This window comes from Elephantulus edwardii, unplaced genomic scaffold (genome assembly GCF_000299155.1).
Source record: "Elephantulus edwardii isolate Elephantulus edwardi_28Jun2011 unplaced genomic scaffold, EleEdw1.0 scaffold00397, whole genome shotgun sequence".
Lineage (NCBI taxonomy): Eukaryota > Metazoa > Chordata > Mammalia > Macroscelidea > Macroscelididae > Elephantulus > Elephantulus edwardii.
In genome coordinates, this window is record NW_006400147.1 from 486,394 (window position 1) to 502,883 (window position 16,490).

The window sequence follows — 16,490 nt, forward strand, 5'->3', positions numbered from 1 at the left end:
TTCCTAGCAGTCCATGGTATTCTCAATACTCTTCTCCAGCACCACAGCTCAAAGGCATCAATTCTCCTTCTATCCTCCCTGGTCATTGTTCAACTCTCTGATGCATAACAGGTGATTGCAAAGACCATGGCCTATATCAGACGCACCTTAGTCTCCAGAGAGACAGCACTGCTCTTCAGCACTTTGGAGAATTCCCTAACAGCAGACTTTCCCATGGCAATGCGCCTTTTAATTTCCTGGCTGCTGGTGCCAAGACTGTTGACTGTGGAGCCAAGCAAACTAAAACTGTGTACAATCTCAATCTCTTCACCATCCATCCTGATGCTGCCAATTGGTCCAGTGGTGAGAAACTTTGTCTTCTTGACATTGAGCCTCAATCCATATTGTAGGCTACAGTCCTTGACACTCTGCAGCAGGTGCTTCAGGTCCTCCTCAGTTTCAGCAAGCAGGCTTGTGTCATCCGCATAACGCAGATTGTTGATAAATCGTCCACCAATCTTGACTCCACATTTCTCCTCATAGAGCCCAGCCTCCCGGATAATCTGTTCTGCATATAGGTTGAAAAGGTATGGAGATAGGATGCATCCCTGGTGTACGCCCTTCCCAACTTTGAACCATGCAGTGTTCCCTTGCTCTGTTCTGACGACTGCCTCCTGATCCAAGTATAAGTTTCGCATTAGAACGATCAAGTGTTCTGGGATTTCCATTCTTCTCAGAGTCAGCCACAGTTTGTTATGATCTACACAGTCAAATGCCTTTGCATAGTCAATGAAACACAGATAGACATTCCTCTGGTATTCCCTGCTTTCAGCCAAGATCCATCTAACATCAGCTTTCAGCCAATATCCATCTAACATCAGCTACAATATTTCTAGTACCACGACCCCTTCTGAAACCAGCCTGGACTATACATGAAAGTATAGTCAAATTAAAAAATGATTAAGTGGTATTTCCAATGTTTCGTTTTCTCATATTTCATGAGGCCACTATGTTAAGATTGAACAGTCTTAATCCTGCACACAGGATTTGGACTGCTGGTTCCTTTTTTTTTTAACCCTTTCCTTCACTCAAATTTTTACCCAAAATCTCCATATATCAGGCAATGGCAGCCTAGTGGTAAGGAGCTGCGCTGCCAACCCAGAGTCACACAGTTTGAATTCACCAGCTGCTCCAAGGGAGAAATATGGGCAGTCTCCTCCCATGAGATTTACTGCCTCTGAAAATCCACTGGAGGGTCAGCTATGGGCTGGTTCTGATTCAACAGTACATAACAACAGGCTCAAGAGGGTGGTAGTCTTACCAAAGTGGCTCCCTACCATCTCCTCTCACCTGTTCGTCCCAAAGGCAGCTCAGTTTAACCTCTGGGCTTGGAACAAGACCAGCCCCAAACACTTCAGTCTTGGTCAATAAGAATAAGATGTTTTCATCCTGGAACAGAAGATCAATCCATGAGGAGAAGCTGCTGTCGGGTGGGCCCTGACTCACAGGGCCCATATATGTGCTCCATACAGTTTTCCAAAAGCAGATCACCAGGCCTTTCTTCCAAGGAACCTTTGGATCAACCAAAGCTTCAAGCTTTCTACGGCAGCTGACTATTTAAACTTTTACATCACCCTAGGACTCCATACAGAGCAAATTAAATCAAGCCAGATATTGTGGAATCAATTCCAACTGCAGATACCATATAGGATGAAGTAGATTCTTTTCATAGCTTCCCAAGATGGTAGATGGTTATAAGAACAGGCCATACACTGTTCTCCCATGGAGTGGCTATTGGATTTGAACTGCTGACCTTTCAGTTAGTAGTCTAACACTTTAAGCACTGTGTAACCTGTTCTCCAAATTTATCTCACACTCACTCACTGTAAATTTCAAAACTAATTACAATGTCAACACTTACTCATTTATTGTAAAAATCAGTGACTCTTTATCCAATTTGTAGGCTGTAGATGGTGGGGAAGGAGAATGCCCATCATTCTCCCTGGAAGGCCGGAGACGTACATCCTCTGGGTGAACAGTGCAACTCATCACCAGAGCTCCCCATTCCTTCACAGAAGATACACTTCTATAAACCAGGCCCCAGGCAGGGCGCGTGCTTGTCCCCAAGGCGTCTTGCCCACCACAGTACCTTTGGATGTCGTCAGCAAGCCTGGCCAGCTGCTGCTGCCTGTCCAAAGGACTGAGGTGCATCACTTCAGCCAGAGACTTCATGACCCGGAAATCAGAGACTGTCTGTCTGGACATTCCTGTTAAATACAACAGAAACAAAATGAGGAAAGAGACAGTGTACTACCCAACCCCCACCCAGCTTGGGCACCATCTAACAGGTTCACTTCGACTAAGATCAGATCTGCTATGTGGATGGCATTGTCCTCAAAAATGTAAACTTTTTTTTTGAAAAAACGTTATTTCACATTTCCTGGTACCTAAATGTAAAAAAAAAAAAGAGGGGAAAGATAAAGGTTAAAGATATTTGTATTTTTTTTTCTTTTTCAAAAATTATAAATTGAACAAAAATGTACGAAGCAAATAGGTCTGTCTTTCAAGTATACATACACATTTTGTTCTAGGGTATTAATTCCAATACTCACAATAGGATTTCATTTTCCCCATTTTTGTCTCTATAATTCTGATCTTGATTAATCCTTCTAAAAAATAAAGCACACTTCACAAATTTGTGTGCATCCTTGAGCCCGCTCATCTTCTCTACATCATTCCAATTTTAGTGTGTGTTTTGCCAAAGAGAGCACCCAGTAAAATGATTTTAAATAACACCTATCATTTCATCAAACATGCATAACTAAAGTACCATCATTTCTACCTGTAATCAACGGAAAACTCATGAATAGGTCTCCTTCTCATTGTGGTTGAGTCTGAGCTGACGCACAGCTGACCCTCCAGTGGGTTTCTGAGGCTGTAAATCACACAGGGCGTGACTGACTGCCCCTCTTTCTCCCTTGGAGCCACTGATAGACTTGAATGGCCAGAGAGGGGTGGTCTCTCGTTAGCAGTGCAACTCTGTGGACTACACATATTCCCCTTTTTAGCATTAAATCTCCAAAATCCAGTGTCCACTTAGATCTCCACTCATTGGCACTAGTCATATGTCAAGGGCTTGAGGGCTCATGCGACTGCCGTTTGAGCTATGTAACAGTACCACAGTATCAGAATCCCCACTAAGAATGAGAGCTCTTCCCCTCAAGGATTACACTCTTCTTGATTTTTTTTTCTAGTGGCAAAAGAAGTATTTATACATCATAATTGGTTGAACCAACACAAAATTGCAAAATGTAGAAAGCTCTTCCTTTCTGAATCCCTCTGCTAATATAATGAACATTATTTAAAAGGTTCAGATTTTGCTGTATAACAAGAATTAACTTCTGAGAGGAAAAAATAAGGGTCATTTTGGTGCCAATGGACAAGGTCAATAATAGAATTAAAGGAAATCAGTCACATCACTTTCTATGCCAGTCAAGTTCAGCAAATGGCAGACAGCAGTTTGGTTTTAGAAAAATATTAGGGGCTATTTGACATCAAAGTAACAAATGCATGAGATAAAGAAGGTAACTTTTAATATGCCAACCAATTTCCAAAGTGCGTTCTGTCCTCCCTCTGTTCTTTACTCATGTGAATTAAGGAATTCAAGGGCCCATCTTTTCTAGGTTAATTTCATTCTCTGGTACTCAGCTAACATCAGGAAATCCTGTCCACTACTAAGTATCCTATACCTGTTAGGAAGCAGAGTTCAGGCATCAGGTGGGCAATCCGAACCTCAGGATCATCGTTTCTCTTGCTTTTCAACAGACTAACAAGCACAGGCTGATTTAGGTCAGATAAGGTAATATCATATTGCTGTAAAATCCAAGATTAATGAGAGTTAATATCGAAAGGCTGCCAAGTGAACTTCACTGCTTGTTACCAACAAGCAACGGAACGATGTAAGCAAGTCTTCAATATGAAGAGAAACAGCTCCAATGCTTATTGCTAACAAGCAGCAATGCTCACCTGAGCGCCAGTTTTAAAATTTTAATTATTATCCTTTTTAATGCAATACAATCTAAATTTTGAAAAATAATAATATTGTACTCTTAGGGGTTTCATTCAGATTCAGTACTATTTGCAGCTGGCTCTAGGCATACTGCAATGACCCCACACGTGTGACCAGCATATCCACCACTGATGGCTGGGGCAGCCTGCCACACACTTGCTTCGATCTAGGTATTGCATTCATTTTTATATGAGCTCAACGCAACTGCAACAGAGTTATACTGTATCAACCTTCAATTTCTTACAACAGGATGACTGTGTCTCCATTTTCCAGGATATCATGAGAATGCAGAAAAGCACATTGAAGGTTGTCAAATGAATTTGACTCCCAGCTCTTCTGCTTACTTAGACTGTGACACTGGGGAAGTTAATTCTCTGAGAACCAACTCTCCTCATGCAGGAAGCCAAGGGTATAGTAGCCTAGAGGCATCTTACAGGAATACTAGCATAATGCCTGATTTATAAGAAGTCTTCACCAATTGTTTGTCCCTCCCCTAATATTGCCCTTCTTAAACTTGAACAACATCCTCATCTTACTAAAGATTCTACTACCCTCCAATGGCAAAGCTCTGATTACATTAAGTTGTATTTCAAAGACTCATTTCCAATATAATTTAATCATCATGAATCACAAAACAACTGCAATTATACTTAACAAATGACTGGCCACTACATGACACCAACATCAGCAATTAAAATTAAGCAAGCAATAAATGAGAGTTTGTCTATTTTAATAAGGACTTTCAGTCATCAAAATAAAAAATACAAACATCCCAAACTCAACCAACTCTGTGACCACATTTAAAGTGGTGATTACAAACAGTATTATGGCTGGAAAACTTGGAGGAATCTTTTTAAAATATATTATATTAATAATTCACTGCACACATGTGCTTACTATGTTTCAGAAACTACAATGTATAAAAAGATAAAAGAACTGTACTTTTATATATACCTACATTAACTCCAAAGCAACATAGATAAGAAGCGAAAATAAGCACATGCTAAAGCATTTCAGAACCATATCAGGAACAGGTTTGAGGCCTTGAACACTAATGAGCGAAGACCTGACGAGTTGTGAGAGAATATCAAGGGTATCATCCAGGAAGCATGCAAGTGGTCGTTACAAAGACAGAAGAGGAAGAGAAGACCAAAACAGGTGTCAGAAGAGACTCTGAAAATTGCACTCGAGTGTAGAGAAGCCAAAGCACAAGGAAGAATTGAAGATACTAAAGAATTGAAGATTTCAAAAGGCAGCACACAATGACAAAGTAAAATATTAAAATGAAATGTGCAAGGAGTTGGAGTCAGAAAATCAAAAAAGCAGAACTCGCTCAGCATTTCATAAGCTCAAGGAACTGAAGAACAAATTCAAACCTCGAGTTGCTATAATCAAAGATGCTTTAGGCAGTATATTAAATGATCCAGGAAGTATTAAAAGAAGATGGAAAGAATATACTGAATCACTGTATTGGAAGAAATTGGCAGACACAGAAGAATTTCATGAAATAATATATGAGCAAGAGCCTATGGTGATGAAAGAAGAAGTTCAGGCTGCTTTGAAGAAAATAGCAAAAAATAAGGCCCCTGGAATATATGGTATACCAATTGACATATTTTAGCTAACAGATGCTGCCGTGGACGTGCTCACCAAGTTGTGCCAAGAAATCTGGAGAACAACCACTTGGCCAACTGACTGGAAGAGATCTATATTTGTTGCCATTCCAAAGAAAGGTGACCCACCAGAGTGTGGAAACTATAGAACAATCTCACTGATTTCACATGCAAGCAAGATTCTACTGAAGATTATCCAAAAATGACTGGAGCAGCACATCAGCAGAGAACTGCCAGAGGTCCAGGTTGGGTTTAGAAGGGGTCGTGGTACTAGGGACATTGTAGCTGATGTTAGATGGATCTGAGCTGAAAGCAGAAAATACGAGAGGAATGTCTATCTGTGTTTCATTGACTATGCAAAGGCATTTGACTGTGTGGATCATAACAAACTGTGGCTGACTCTGAGAAGAATGGGAATTCCAGAACACTTGATAGTTCTAATGTGAAACCTATACTTGGGCCAGGAGGCAGCCATCAGAACAGAGCACAGGAACACTGCATGGTTCAAAATTGGGAAGGGCGTATGCCACGGATGCATCCTATCTCCATACCTTTTCAACCTGTATGCAGAATAGATTATCCAGGAGGCTGGGCTCCATGAAGAGAAATGTGGGGTCAAGATTGGTGGAAGATCTATCAACAATCTGTGTTATGCAGATGATACAACCCTGCTTGCTGAAACTGAAGAGGACCTGAAGCACCTGCTGCAGAGGGTCAAGGACTGTAGCCTCCAATATGGATTGAGGCTCAATATCAAGAAGACAAAGATTCTCACCACTGAGCCAATTGGAAGCATCAGGATGGATGGTGAAGAGATTGAGATTGTTCACAGCTTCATTTTGCTTGGCTCCACAGTCAACACTCTTGGAACCAGTAGCCAGGAAATTAAAAGGCACATTACCATGGGAAGGTCTGCTGTTAGGGACCTCTCCAAAGTACTGAAGAGCAATGGTGTCTCTCTGGAGACTAAGGTGCATCTGATACAAGCCATGATCTTCAAAATCACTTGTTATGCATCAGAGAGTTGGACACTGACCAAGGAGGACAGAAGGAGAATTGATGCCTTTGAACTGTGGTGCTGGAGAAGAGTATTGAGAGTACCATGGACTGCTAGGAAAACAAACAGATTTGTCCTGGAAAGGGTTAAACCGGGTGGTTCTTTGGAGGCAAGGATTCTGAGGCTCCATCTAACATACTTTGGACATGTTGTGAGGAGAGATCGGTCCTTGGAGAAGGACATCATGCTGGGGAGGGTGGAGGGACAGCGCAGGAGGGAAAGGCCATCTCTGAGGTGGATTGATTCAGTGATCGGGGTTATGGGGATGGGAGTGTCAGAGACACTGTGGTTGGCAGAAGACAGAGTTTAGGGCTGTTGTGCATAGGGTCACTATGAGTCGCAAGCGACTCGATGGCACATAACAACAACAACAAAGCGGCTTAGTGGTAAGGAGTTGCACTGCCAACCCAAAGGCAAGCTGTTCAAATCCCCCAGTTGCTCCATGGGAGACAGATGGGCAATCTCCTGTGGAATTTATGCAGCCTCTGAAAACCTGCTGGAGGGTCAGCTAGGAAGGAGTGAGTTCCAACTCAATGTACACAACAACAAGGTTCACAAGGGTACTCAGTTAATAGCCAAAAAATCTGATGGTTCAAATTCACCTTGAAGCACCTCAGATGGTGGGCCTGGGGATGTATTTCCAAAGGTCAGAGCCTTGGAAACAGTATGGAGCAATTCTACTTTCCCTACGTAGGGTCACCAGGAGTTGGAACTGATCCGACAGCAAAGAACAAGCAGAAGAACTAATATCTCTCCTCATTTCATCGTAACAGAACCTTGAGATATATGACACGATTGCCCCTTCATAAAATGGAGGAACTAAACAACCTTCTCAGAGCGCCATAGCTGGAAATTAGCAGAGCCCTAAGCATGCATCCCTTAACCCTTGGGGACAATAGTTGGAACCAGGTCCCTGGACTATGGGATTTAGTGGAGCAATGTATGGTTGGTAAATCAGGGAAGGCTTCATTAAGGAGGTAAAGCTCAAAAAAAGACCCTAAGGAAAATATGGGCATCAAGAGAGGATTCTCGGTACCAATGAATTAGCCACAAAAAGCTTTCAAGAAAAGCTGGGAGCATGCTCCAGGAAGAAGGTCTTCTGTTTAGCTTTGACTAAAGAACAAGAAGTATGACCAGGAATTCCACCTTATAAACTGCTGTCACAAGGGTGACCTTCCCTTTGCTCCGACTGTCCCAGCATATTTTTCATGATAAGATAAAACAGAGGAATGTAAAGGTCAATATGAATATGTCTTCTCCTTTGAAAACAGACTCCATAAAAACTTAATGTTCTTTTCCTGGAAATGGAGAACACTGTAGAAAATGTACAATTTTGAATTTTCTTCCCTTCATTATGGAATGTATGCAGCAAATCATAACTCATTAACAACAACAAAGAAGTAAATGGGTTTTATTACAATGCCCTTTTCAGAGTAAGAACAATTAATCAAATAAAAAAAATTTAATCATTATGTAAATAGCTTGTAAACCTTGGGTTTCTTAATCAGACATTTCTGGAGCACATTTTATGCATAAAGTAAAGTACTTTTTTTTTTCTAGGTGCTGTACATCAAGAATCAACCATATACTATCCCTTTTCAGGGAGCTCTGGTGGCCTAATGGATACATAAAGGGTTGCACTGCTAATCCAAAGGCACACAGTTCAAATCCACCAGCTGCTCCAAGGAAGAAAGATGCACACTCTCTCCCCATACGATTCACTGTCTCTGAAGACCTGCTGGAGGGTCGGCTATGTGTCAGTTCCAACTCCACAGCACACAACAGCAACCTTATTCCTGTTCTACCAGGACTACATGTTCAGGAGACAATGTAATGAATGGCAAAGGTGCTTGGAGAAGTGAACAGCTAACTGCTCTGTGGGTGTGACAGGAAGCGGACTTTGAGAGGACTTCACAATGCTGAGGCTTTTGACCGACTTCACAATGCTGAGGCTTTTGACCATAAGCTAGGACTTGACCTGGTGGTGAAGGAGGAAGTAGTTATAGTGTGGATTAATGCAGACTTCTCATGACTATCATCAGAGCTAGAGGAACATCTTGTGACTGAGCATGGTCTGAGGTGATAGAAACATGGGTGTGCCATGGGAGTGCCTCAGAAAATGAGGTAGGGGGGCAGACTGAGTAATTCCAGAGCTGAAGGAGGAGGAGGAAATGAGAGAGCCAGGACAGAGTTCCCACTGTGTACCCAGTGCTCACAGGGACCTGCTACTTACAGGCTCTGCAGGCACCATCTCATACAATGCATACATTGTACCATTAAGGTTGCTGTTGTTGTAGTTACTGTTAATTTATTTGACTGCAATTCACAGCAACCCTGTGTGTGCACACCAGAACTGCTCCGCAGGGTTTTCAAGTCCCTTTGGAAAATGATTGCTAGGCTCTATTCCTAAAGTGACTCTGGGTGGATTTGAACCATCAACCTTGGAACTAACAGTAAGGTCTTTATAAAATAAAGTAACCCCTTAATTTCACCCTTACCCAGAAGCTCTGCAGCTAACAGTCCTCCAGGTTTAGCGAGGAGCCTCAAGTTACATAGCTTCTGCTCAGACCGTTTTGCTTAAAAGCACTTGGGCTTTTAAGCATATTTCTGGTTTGTATTTCTGTAAGCACTTTCTGGTGACAGTGAAGACAGAAGATCACAAAGGAGAGAGATGAGCTGGAGCAAGAAGACCCCACGGGATGACTGCAGTGCCCCAGGCAGGAAACGGTGAGGTCCTGCATTAATGCAGAACCGGGCTGGGGAGGAGAGCATGGGTTCCAGGGAGAAGTCAATGTTAGAGAAGATAGAACTTAATATGATGATGATTGGATGAGGAGGTAAAGGTTAAAGAAAGGAAAAAAAAAAGAAAGTAGCACAATTATTTCTTAACCAAGATACGAAAGACCCAAGGAGAAATGGAAATGAAAAAGGCAATGAATTCAGTTTGAATTATGTTAGTTTGAGATGCCTGCAGGATATTCATGCAAATATATTCTGAAAATAGAGACAAGTATGCAATGTAGGAATGAGCAGAGGGGAGCTATATTTGAGTAGTCTGAGAATAAGAAATTCTACAGGAGGGAACCATGATTAATACATTTAACATCTCGGGGAGAGGAAAACAATAAAGGAGGCTGAGTTAGAACAACCTGAAATCAGCTGAGGACCACAAGTAGTCCAGAGTTAAGGATAGCAGTCCGGGCAGGTGGGAGTGGTCACTAGTGTCAAATACCACCCTACGCCCCTTCAGAGAGAACGTAACTTCAGCTGTTTCTACAGTAGCAGGCTGCTGAGACTTCAGAAAAGAGAAACTAAAGAGGTCCATGGAGCTAGGATGAGGACTTCCTGGAGAAGTTATGTAAGCAAGGAGGTTGTTATTTTTGTTGTCAGGTGCCATCGAGTAGAACACCAGAGTGACCCTATGAACAACAGATGTGAACCCTGTCCTGCCCTGCATCATCCTCAACATCTCTGACACTCTTAAGCCCGTTGCTGCAGTCAATGTGTCAATCCATCTTGTTGGGGATCTTCCTCTCTTTCACTGGCTCTCCATCTTTCCAAGCATAATGTCCCAAAAGTATGAGAGATGATGCTTCACCACCTTTGCCTTCAAGGAGCACTCTGGTTGCACTTTTCCGAAAAACTGTTTGTTCTTTTGGCAGTCCTTGGAATATTTAGTACTCTTCTCCAACACCACAGCTCAAGGTGTCTATTCTTCTTCTATCACCCTTATTCATTGTTCAGCGCTCAAACACATAGCAAGTGATCTAAATGACCATGGCCTGAATCAGGCACACCTTAGTCTTCGGAATGACATCACTGCTCTTCGGTATTCTGGCATGGTCTGTGGTAGTGGCTTTGCTCAGTGCATGCATCTCCTGACTGTGAATACCAAGGATGTTGTTTGTTGACCCAAGCAAGATGAAATCATTGAAAACTTCAATCCTTTTTCCATCTTTTATGATTTTGCCTGTTGGCCCAGTTCTAAGGACCTTTCCTTGATGTTGAGGAGTTTCCTCGGTGTTGAGATGTAATCCACACTGAAGGCTGTAGTCCTTGATCTTCTGCAGCAAGCATTTTAAGTTCTTTTCATTTTCAGCGAGCAAGTTTATGTCATCTGCATAACACAGGATGTTGATTAGTCTTCCTCCAATCCTGATGCCAAGCAAGGAGGGGAAAATTGCTTTTCTTGGAAGCATAGAAATGTGTTTGTTGTTATGTGTTTGCTTTTGGAAATATCTGTGGGATTTTAATATACTTGTAGATTATATTCTACAAGAGTACAGACAGAGCCTCTCAAAGGACGTAGAAGTGGCAGGGAGGTGATAAATGAATGGAGCTCCCCAAAGCCACAGGGAGTCAGTCAGTAAATGTTTATTTAAAATCTGGTGGGGTAGTCCATGGTGTGTTGCACTGCTGACCATAAAGCTGTGCCTCCAGAAGTTCAAATAAACCAGCCGTTCTTAGAGGAAAAGACAGTTCTCTCCTGCTGGGATTTACAGCCTTGGAAAGCCAGTGGGAGCTGCTGGGAGCTGGAGCTGGCTTGAGGGCAGTGTACAAGGTGCTAGCACGGGGTTTACAGAATTAATGAGCTCAAGTATGTTCTAAGAGGAGACTGACAGTACATGCTTTTTTTGTGATACTCTGACAGCTAAATGTGGGGAAGGACGCTCTCAGGCCAGCTCCAGGCCTCCCCTTGAGAAATGACAGCAGAGATGAGGAGTGAAGGGTGCTTAGGGTTTGGTTGGTTGTGAAGAGGGTCCAGAAAGAGGACATTATGTGTATGGAAATGAACAAGACAGTGACTGAGTCAGGGAACCACAAAAGTGGAAGTTCTGCAGAATTTCACAAAGGGAGCCAAGATGTGTGAAGACACAGGCTTGAGAGGCAAGGAGTGCACCCTCATGGACTCTGCTGAGGAGCTTTAACTTGGCTCATAACATAACAAAGAGTCGAGGACATCTTTAAGCAGAGGGATGACACGATTAGATATGCTTTGTCAGAGATTATTCAGACTACAGGGAGCTGTGGTTGCCTAGTGGGTGACGAGTTGCATTTTCAACTCTTGAAAGGCAAGAGTTCAAATTTAAAAAAAAAAAAGAGTTCAAATTCCCTAGCTGCTCCATAGGAAAAAATATGGGCAATCACTTCCTATGCCGTTTACAGCCTCTGAAAGCTAACTGGAGGGTCAGCTACTAACCGGTTCTGACTCCACAACACATAACAAGGACTCTGACTATAGGATGAAGGGCAATAGGAAGACAGCATGAGGGCCAGAGTCAAACCAGGGGCCGTGGGGATGGAGAGAAAGAGCAAGCTGAGAATTATGATGGAGGAAGACACAGCCTCATCATCAGGAATATATTTGGATTTAGAAAGGAATAGGGAGATTTCTCTGAGCTAAGAGGAAAAGAGCTAGAGATGAAATGAGGGAAAAAAGTGTGTGTGAATGTACTTAATGTCTGCCCCCCTCCACAAAGATTGAACCTGTTACATATTTGATTTCTCTTGGGTCTACAATTAGCACCCATGGTAACAGCCGTTGTTGTGTACCATAGAGTCCGAACCCATAGCTGACCCTCCAGCTGCACAGGAGGAGACTGCCCATCCTTGCAGCTGGAGTAATCAAAATATGTGCCCTTGGGATTGAAATACAGCTTCTTCCCATTAGGCTACCAGAGCTACTTGTGGTAACAGCAGTCATGAAATCAAACAACATAATGCAATGGGCATATCTATGTCCAAAGACCTCTTTAAAATGCTAGAAATTAAGGATGTCACTTTAAAGTATAAGACACCCTCGATCCAAGATGCAGTATTTTCTATTATTTCATATGTATTTATTTGAACGTTGGACAATGAGTAAGGAAGACTAAAAGAAAAATCTATGCCTTTGAATTGTACTGTTGACAAAAAATATTGAGTGTATCATGGATTGTCAAAAGAACAAACCAATCCATGTTAGAAATGCCCCTTAGAAAGGAGGACACTAAGATTTTGTCTCATAAACGTTGAATACATTATCCAGAGGGATATGTCCCTGGAGAAGGAGATCATGCTTGGTAAAGTTAAGGATGAAGAGAAAGACTGAAGACTCTCAATGAGAGAGACTGACATATGAGCTCAACAATGAGCTTCAGCACAGCAGAGGTTGCGAGGAGGGCCCGGGGTTGGGCTGGGCTTTGTTCTGTTGTGGCTGTGAGTTGGAGCCAACTTGGTAGCACCTAACAGCAACATAGAAAACTTGTATGTGTGTAATAATGAAGAATGAAGCTCTAACTCAAATGGACTGCAGATTCCTGAGTTCTACAAAGATTGAGGTGACCCACAAGCCATCACCTGTGATGCCCTTTTAACATTAAGGATACTGGTCCCCCCAAAATTCACCTTTAAATCAAAAACAATAATCTCACTATCCTTGTGCCTTAAGACACTGCACTCTTTCTAATTTTTTTTTATTTTGTACTGTTTTGCTTACAAAGTTCATATGCATTGTTTCACATTATCCTTCATTCATATTCTGTTTCATACATTCATTCCATTCACTATATTTTATAAAATCAATCAGCATTAAACTATGTCCACCATTGCCCTATCTTTCCAGATCACCACTGGATCTTTCCCATTTCCTTTACCCACTCTTCCCTACATCTATCAAAGTGTGTGACCCCAAGATTTCTCCCCTACCCATCCTCACCCCTCTGTTCCTGCCCTCCCTCCCCTTCTCATACACGTTTTACTAGTTGTCTATTTCTACCAATAATGATCATATACAGTATTTATCCTTATGAAACTGAGTTAGTTCACTCAGCATAATGTTCACCAGTCTTTTGTAAGTTATGTAGTAATTTTCAAAATCACTGCTCCTGAGTGCTGTATAGTATTCCATTATGTGAATGTACCACAGTTTCTCAATCCATTAGATTGTAGTTGGATATTTAGGTTTTTTCCATGTTCTTGTGATGGTCAGTAACACTGCTATCAACACTGCTGTACCAATCTTTGTTTGTGTTTCAGTTCTAGTTTTCTTAGGGTGCATTCCAAGTAGTGGAATAGCTGGGTCATATGGAATTTCTATGTTCAACTTTTTGAGGAAATACCAAACTGCCTTCCAGAGTTGTTATACCATTTTACAATTCCTACAACAGTGTATGAAAGTTACAACCTTTCCACATCCTCTCCAACATTTTGTTCTGTTAAACTTTGCCACTGCTAGTGAGGTGAGATGATATCTTATTGTGGTTTTGATTTGCATCTCTCTTATTGCCAGTGATTTTGAACATTTCTTCATGTGTCTGTTGGCCATCAGAATGTCTTCCTCTGTGAAAAGTCTTTCCGTGTCTTTTGCCCATTATGTAACTGAATTATCAGTCTTTCTCTTGTGGAGGCTCTGTAGTATTCTGTAAACTTTTGTCTGAGACCCTAGACTGAGATGGCATTGTCAAATGTTTTTTCCCAATCAGTAGGTTTTTCTTCTCACCCTGTTAGAAAAAGTTTTTGATGTGCACAAGGATTTAATCTTTAGAAGGTCCCATTCATCAGTTTTATCTTCTCCTAAGTGTTATTTCTAATTATTGGTTAGCCATTTTATACCTTTTATTTATGGGCTATGCCTTCTAAGCTTGGCCCTACTTTGTCTCTTATGATCTTTATGGTTTGGGACTTTACTCCTTCTTAGGTTGCTGATTCACCTTGAGTTGATTTTTGTGTATAGTGAGACGTGTGCATCCTGTTTCAGCCTTCTGCAGGTAGTAGTCCAGTTTTGCCAGCACCATTTATTGAAATGGTCCTTTCCCCATTTGATAGGTTTTGTTTCCTTGCTAAATATCAGTTGACCATAGACAGATGAATTAATTTCTGAGTTTTTTATTCTGTTCCATTGATCTATGTCCATAGTATGTACCAGTGCCATGCTGTTTTTATTATTATGGCTGTGTAGTAGGTTTTGAGATCAGAGAGTGCTATGCCTCCCACTCATTCTTGTTTTTCAGAAGTGCTTTGCTTATTCGAGGTCTCTTTCCTTTCCAAATAAATTAATTGGGCAATTGGCTCTTATCTATCTTTGAAAAAGGAATTTGGCATCTGGATTGGGATTGAGTTGAACATGTAGATTGCTTTTGGTAGGATTGTTATTCTCACTATATTGAGTCTTCCTATCCATGAACAGAGAACATTCCCCCCCCTTTTTTCTGTTGGTGTTATTTTTTTAACTTTCAGTATTTCTCTATTTTGTTTATGTTGAATATAATTTACTTTTGTTCTTCCACCTTCCATTTTTAAAAATTTTTTATTTTAATTGTGTTTTTAATGAAAGTTTACAGAAAAGTTGGATTTTCTTTCATTCATTCATTCACTGTTGCACATTTTCCTCCCTCTCCCTCCCTCAGTTCACTTTCTTCTTTTTTTTTTGATAGTCATTCATTGTTGCACAATTTCCCTTTCCTTCCCCTCTCAGTCTTCTTTGCAATGTAGTTCTTATTCTAGACCATTGTCTTACATATAATGCCTAATCATATATTCTGTTTAAACAATACTTTCCCTCATCTCTTCAATATAGTGTTCACCATCTATCCACTCTTTTCCTATTCTCTCAGCCTCCTATATCAGTCCTATTTCATAATAGTGATGTTAGGTAGTATATGTCCTTTTGAGACTGAGACAATTCACTCAGCATGTCATCATCCAGGGTCAGCCATACTGTGTAATGTTTTATGAGGTTATTATTTTTCAGTGCTGCATAGTATTCCATTGTGTGACTATACAATTATTAGGCTTTTATTGTTTCTCACAGAAATGTTTTGTAGTTTTCTTTGTAAAGGTCCTTGTGTTTGCTTAGGTTTATTCCTAAAGCATCTCATTTTGTCATTGGCTATTATAAGAGGTATTGCTGTCTTAGTTTCCTCCTCTGTGTTTTCTTTGTTACTGTAGAGGAATCCCACTGACTTCTGTATATTAATCTTGCATCCTGCCACTCTACTAAATTGGCCTACTAGGTCTAAAAGTTTTTTTGTTTAGGACTTGAGGTTTTCTGTGTACACTGTCATATCATCTGCATATAGCAACATTTTTACCAGCTCTTTGCTAATCTGGAAGCCTCTTGTTTTCTTCCCTTGCTGTACTGCCCTATCAAGTACTTCCAATACAATATTGAATAGGAGTGGTGACAGTGAACATTTTTTTCTGGTCCCTGCTCACAAGAAAAATGCTTTCAGACTTTCTCCATCAAGAATGATACTGGCTATTGGTTTTGCAAACATACTTTCCACTATATTGAGGAAATCCCTTCTGTTTCTATTTTGTTGAGTGTTTTAACCAAGAAAAGGTGTTGAATTTTGTCAAAGTTGAACCATCCTTGTATTATCTGTTATGAATCCCACTTAATCATGATTTTTTTTAAATGTGCTATTGGCTAGGATTTTGTTAAGGATTTTTCTATCTATGTTCATGATAGATATTGGTCTGCAGTTTTCTTTTTTTGTAATATCTTTGCCTGGCTTTGGTATTAGGGTTACGATTGCTTCATAGAATGACTCTGAGAGTGTCTCTTTTTTTCTATTTTTTGAAATAATTTAAGTGGAATTGGAGATAGATCTTCTCTGAATGTTTGCTAAAATTCAGCGTTAGCCATGAAGCAATCTGGTGCAGTGATGGTTTTTTTGTGTGTGTGTTTTGTTTGTTTTTTTGGTAGGGAAGTCTTTTTATGACCTGTTCAATGTCCCTTTTTAGGATGGACAGGGCATGAATTTAAAGGAATTTGTCCATTTCCTCTAGG

At 41.0% G+C, this 16,490-nt stretch overlaps 1 protein-coding gene across 1 annotated transcript in view; it reads right to left on the reverse strand.

The window, feature by feature from the left end:
• Positions 1 to 16,490, reverse strand: part of PIWIL4 (piwi-like RNA-mediated gene silencing 4) — a 98,974-nt gene that overhangs the window by 41,161 nt on the left and 41,323 nt on the right. The window contains exons 7-8 of the mRNA XM_006902359.1: positions 3,729 to 3,852; positions 2,129 to 2,246 (exon numbers count right to left, since the gene is read on the reverse strand). Coding sequence (XP_006902421.1) covers positions 2,129 to 2,246; positions 3,729 to 3,852 — 242 coding nt within the window. The remainder of the gene's footprint in view (positions 1 to 2,128; positions 2,247 to 3,728; positions 3,853 to 16,490) is intronic.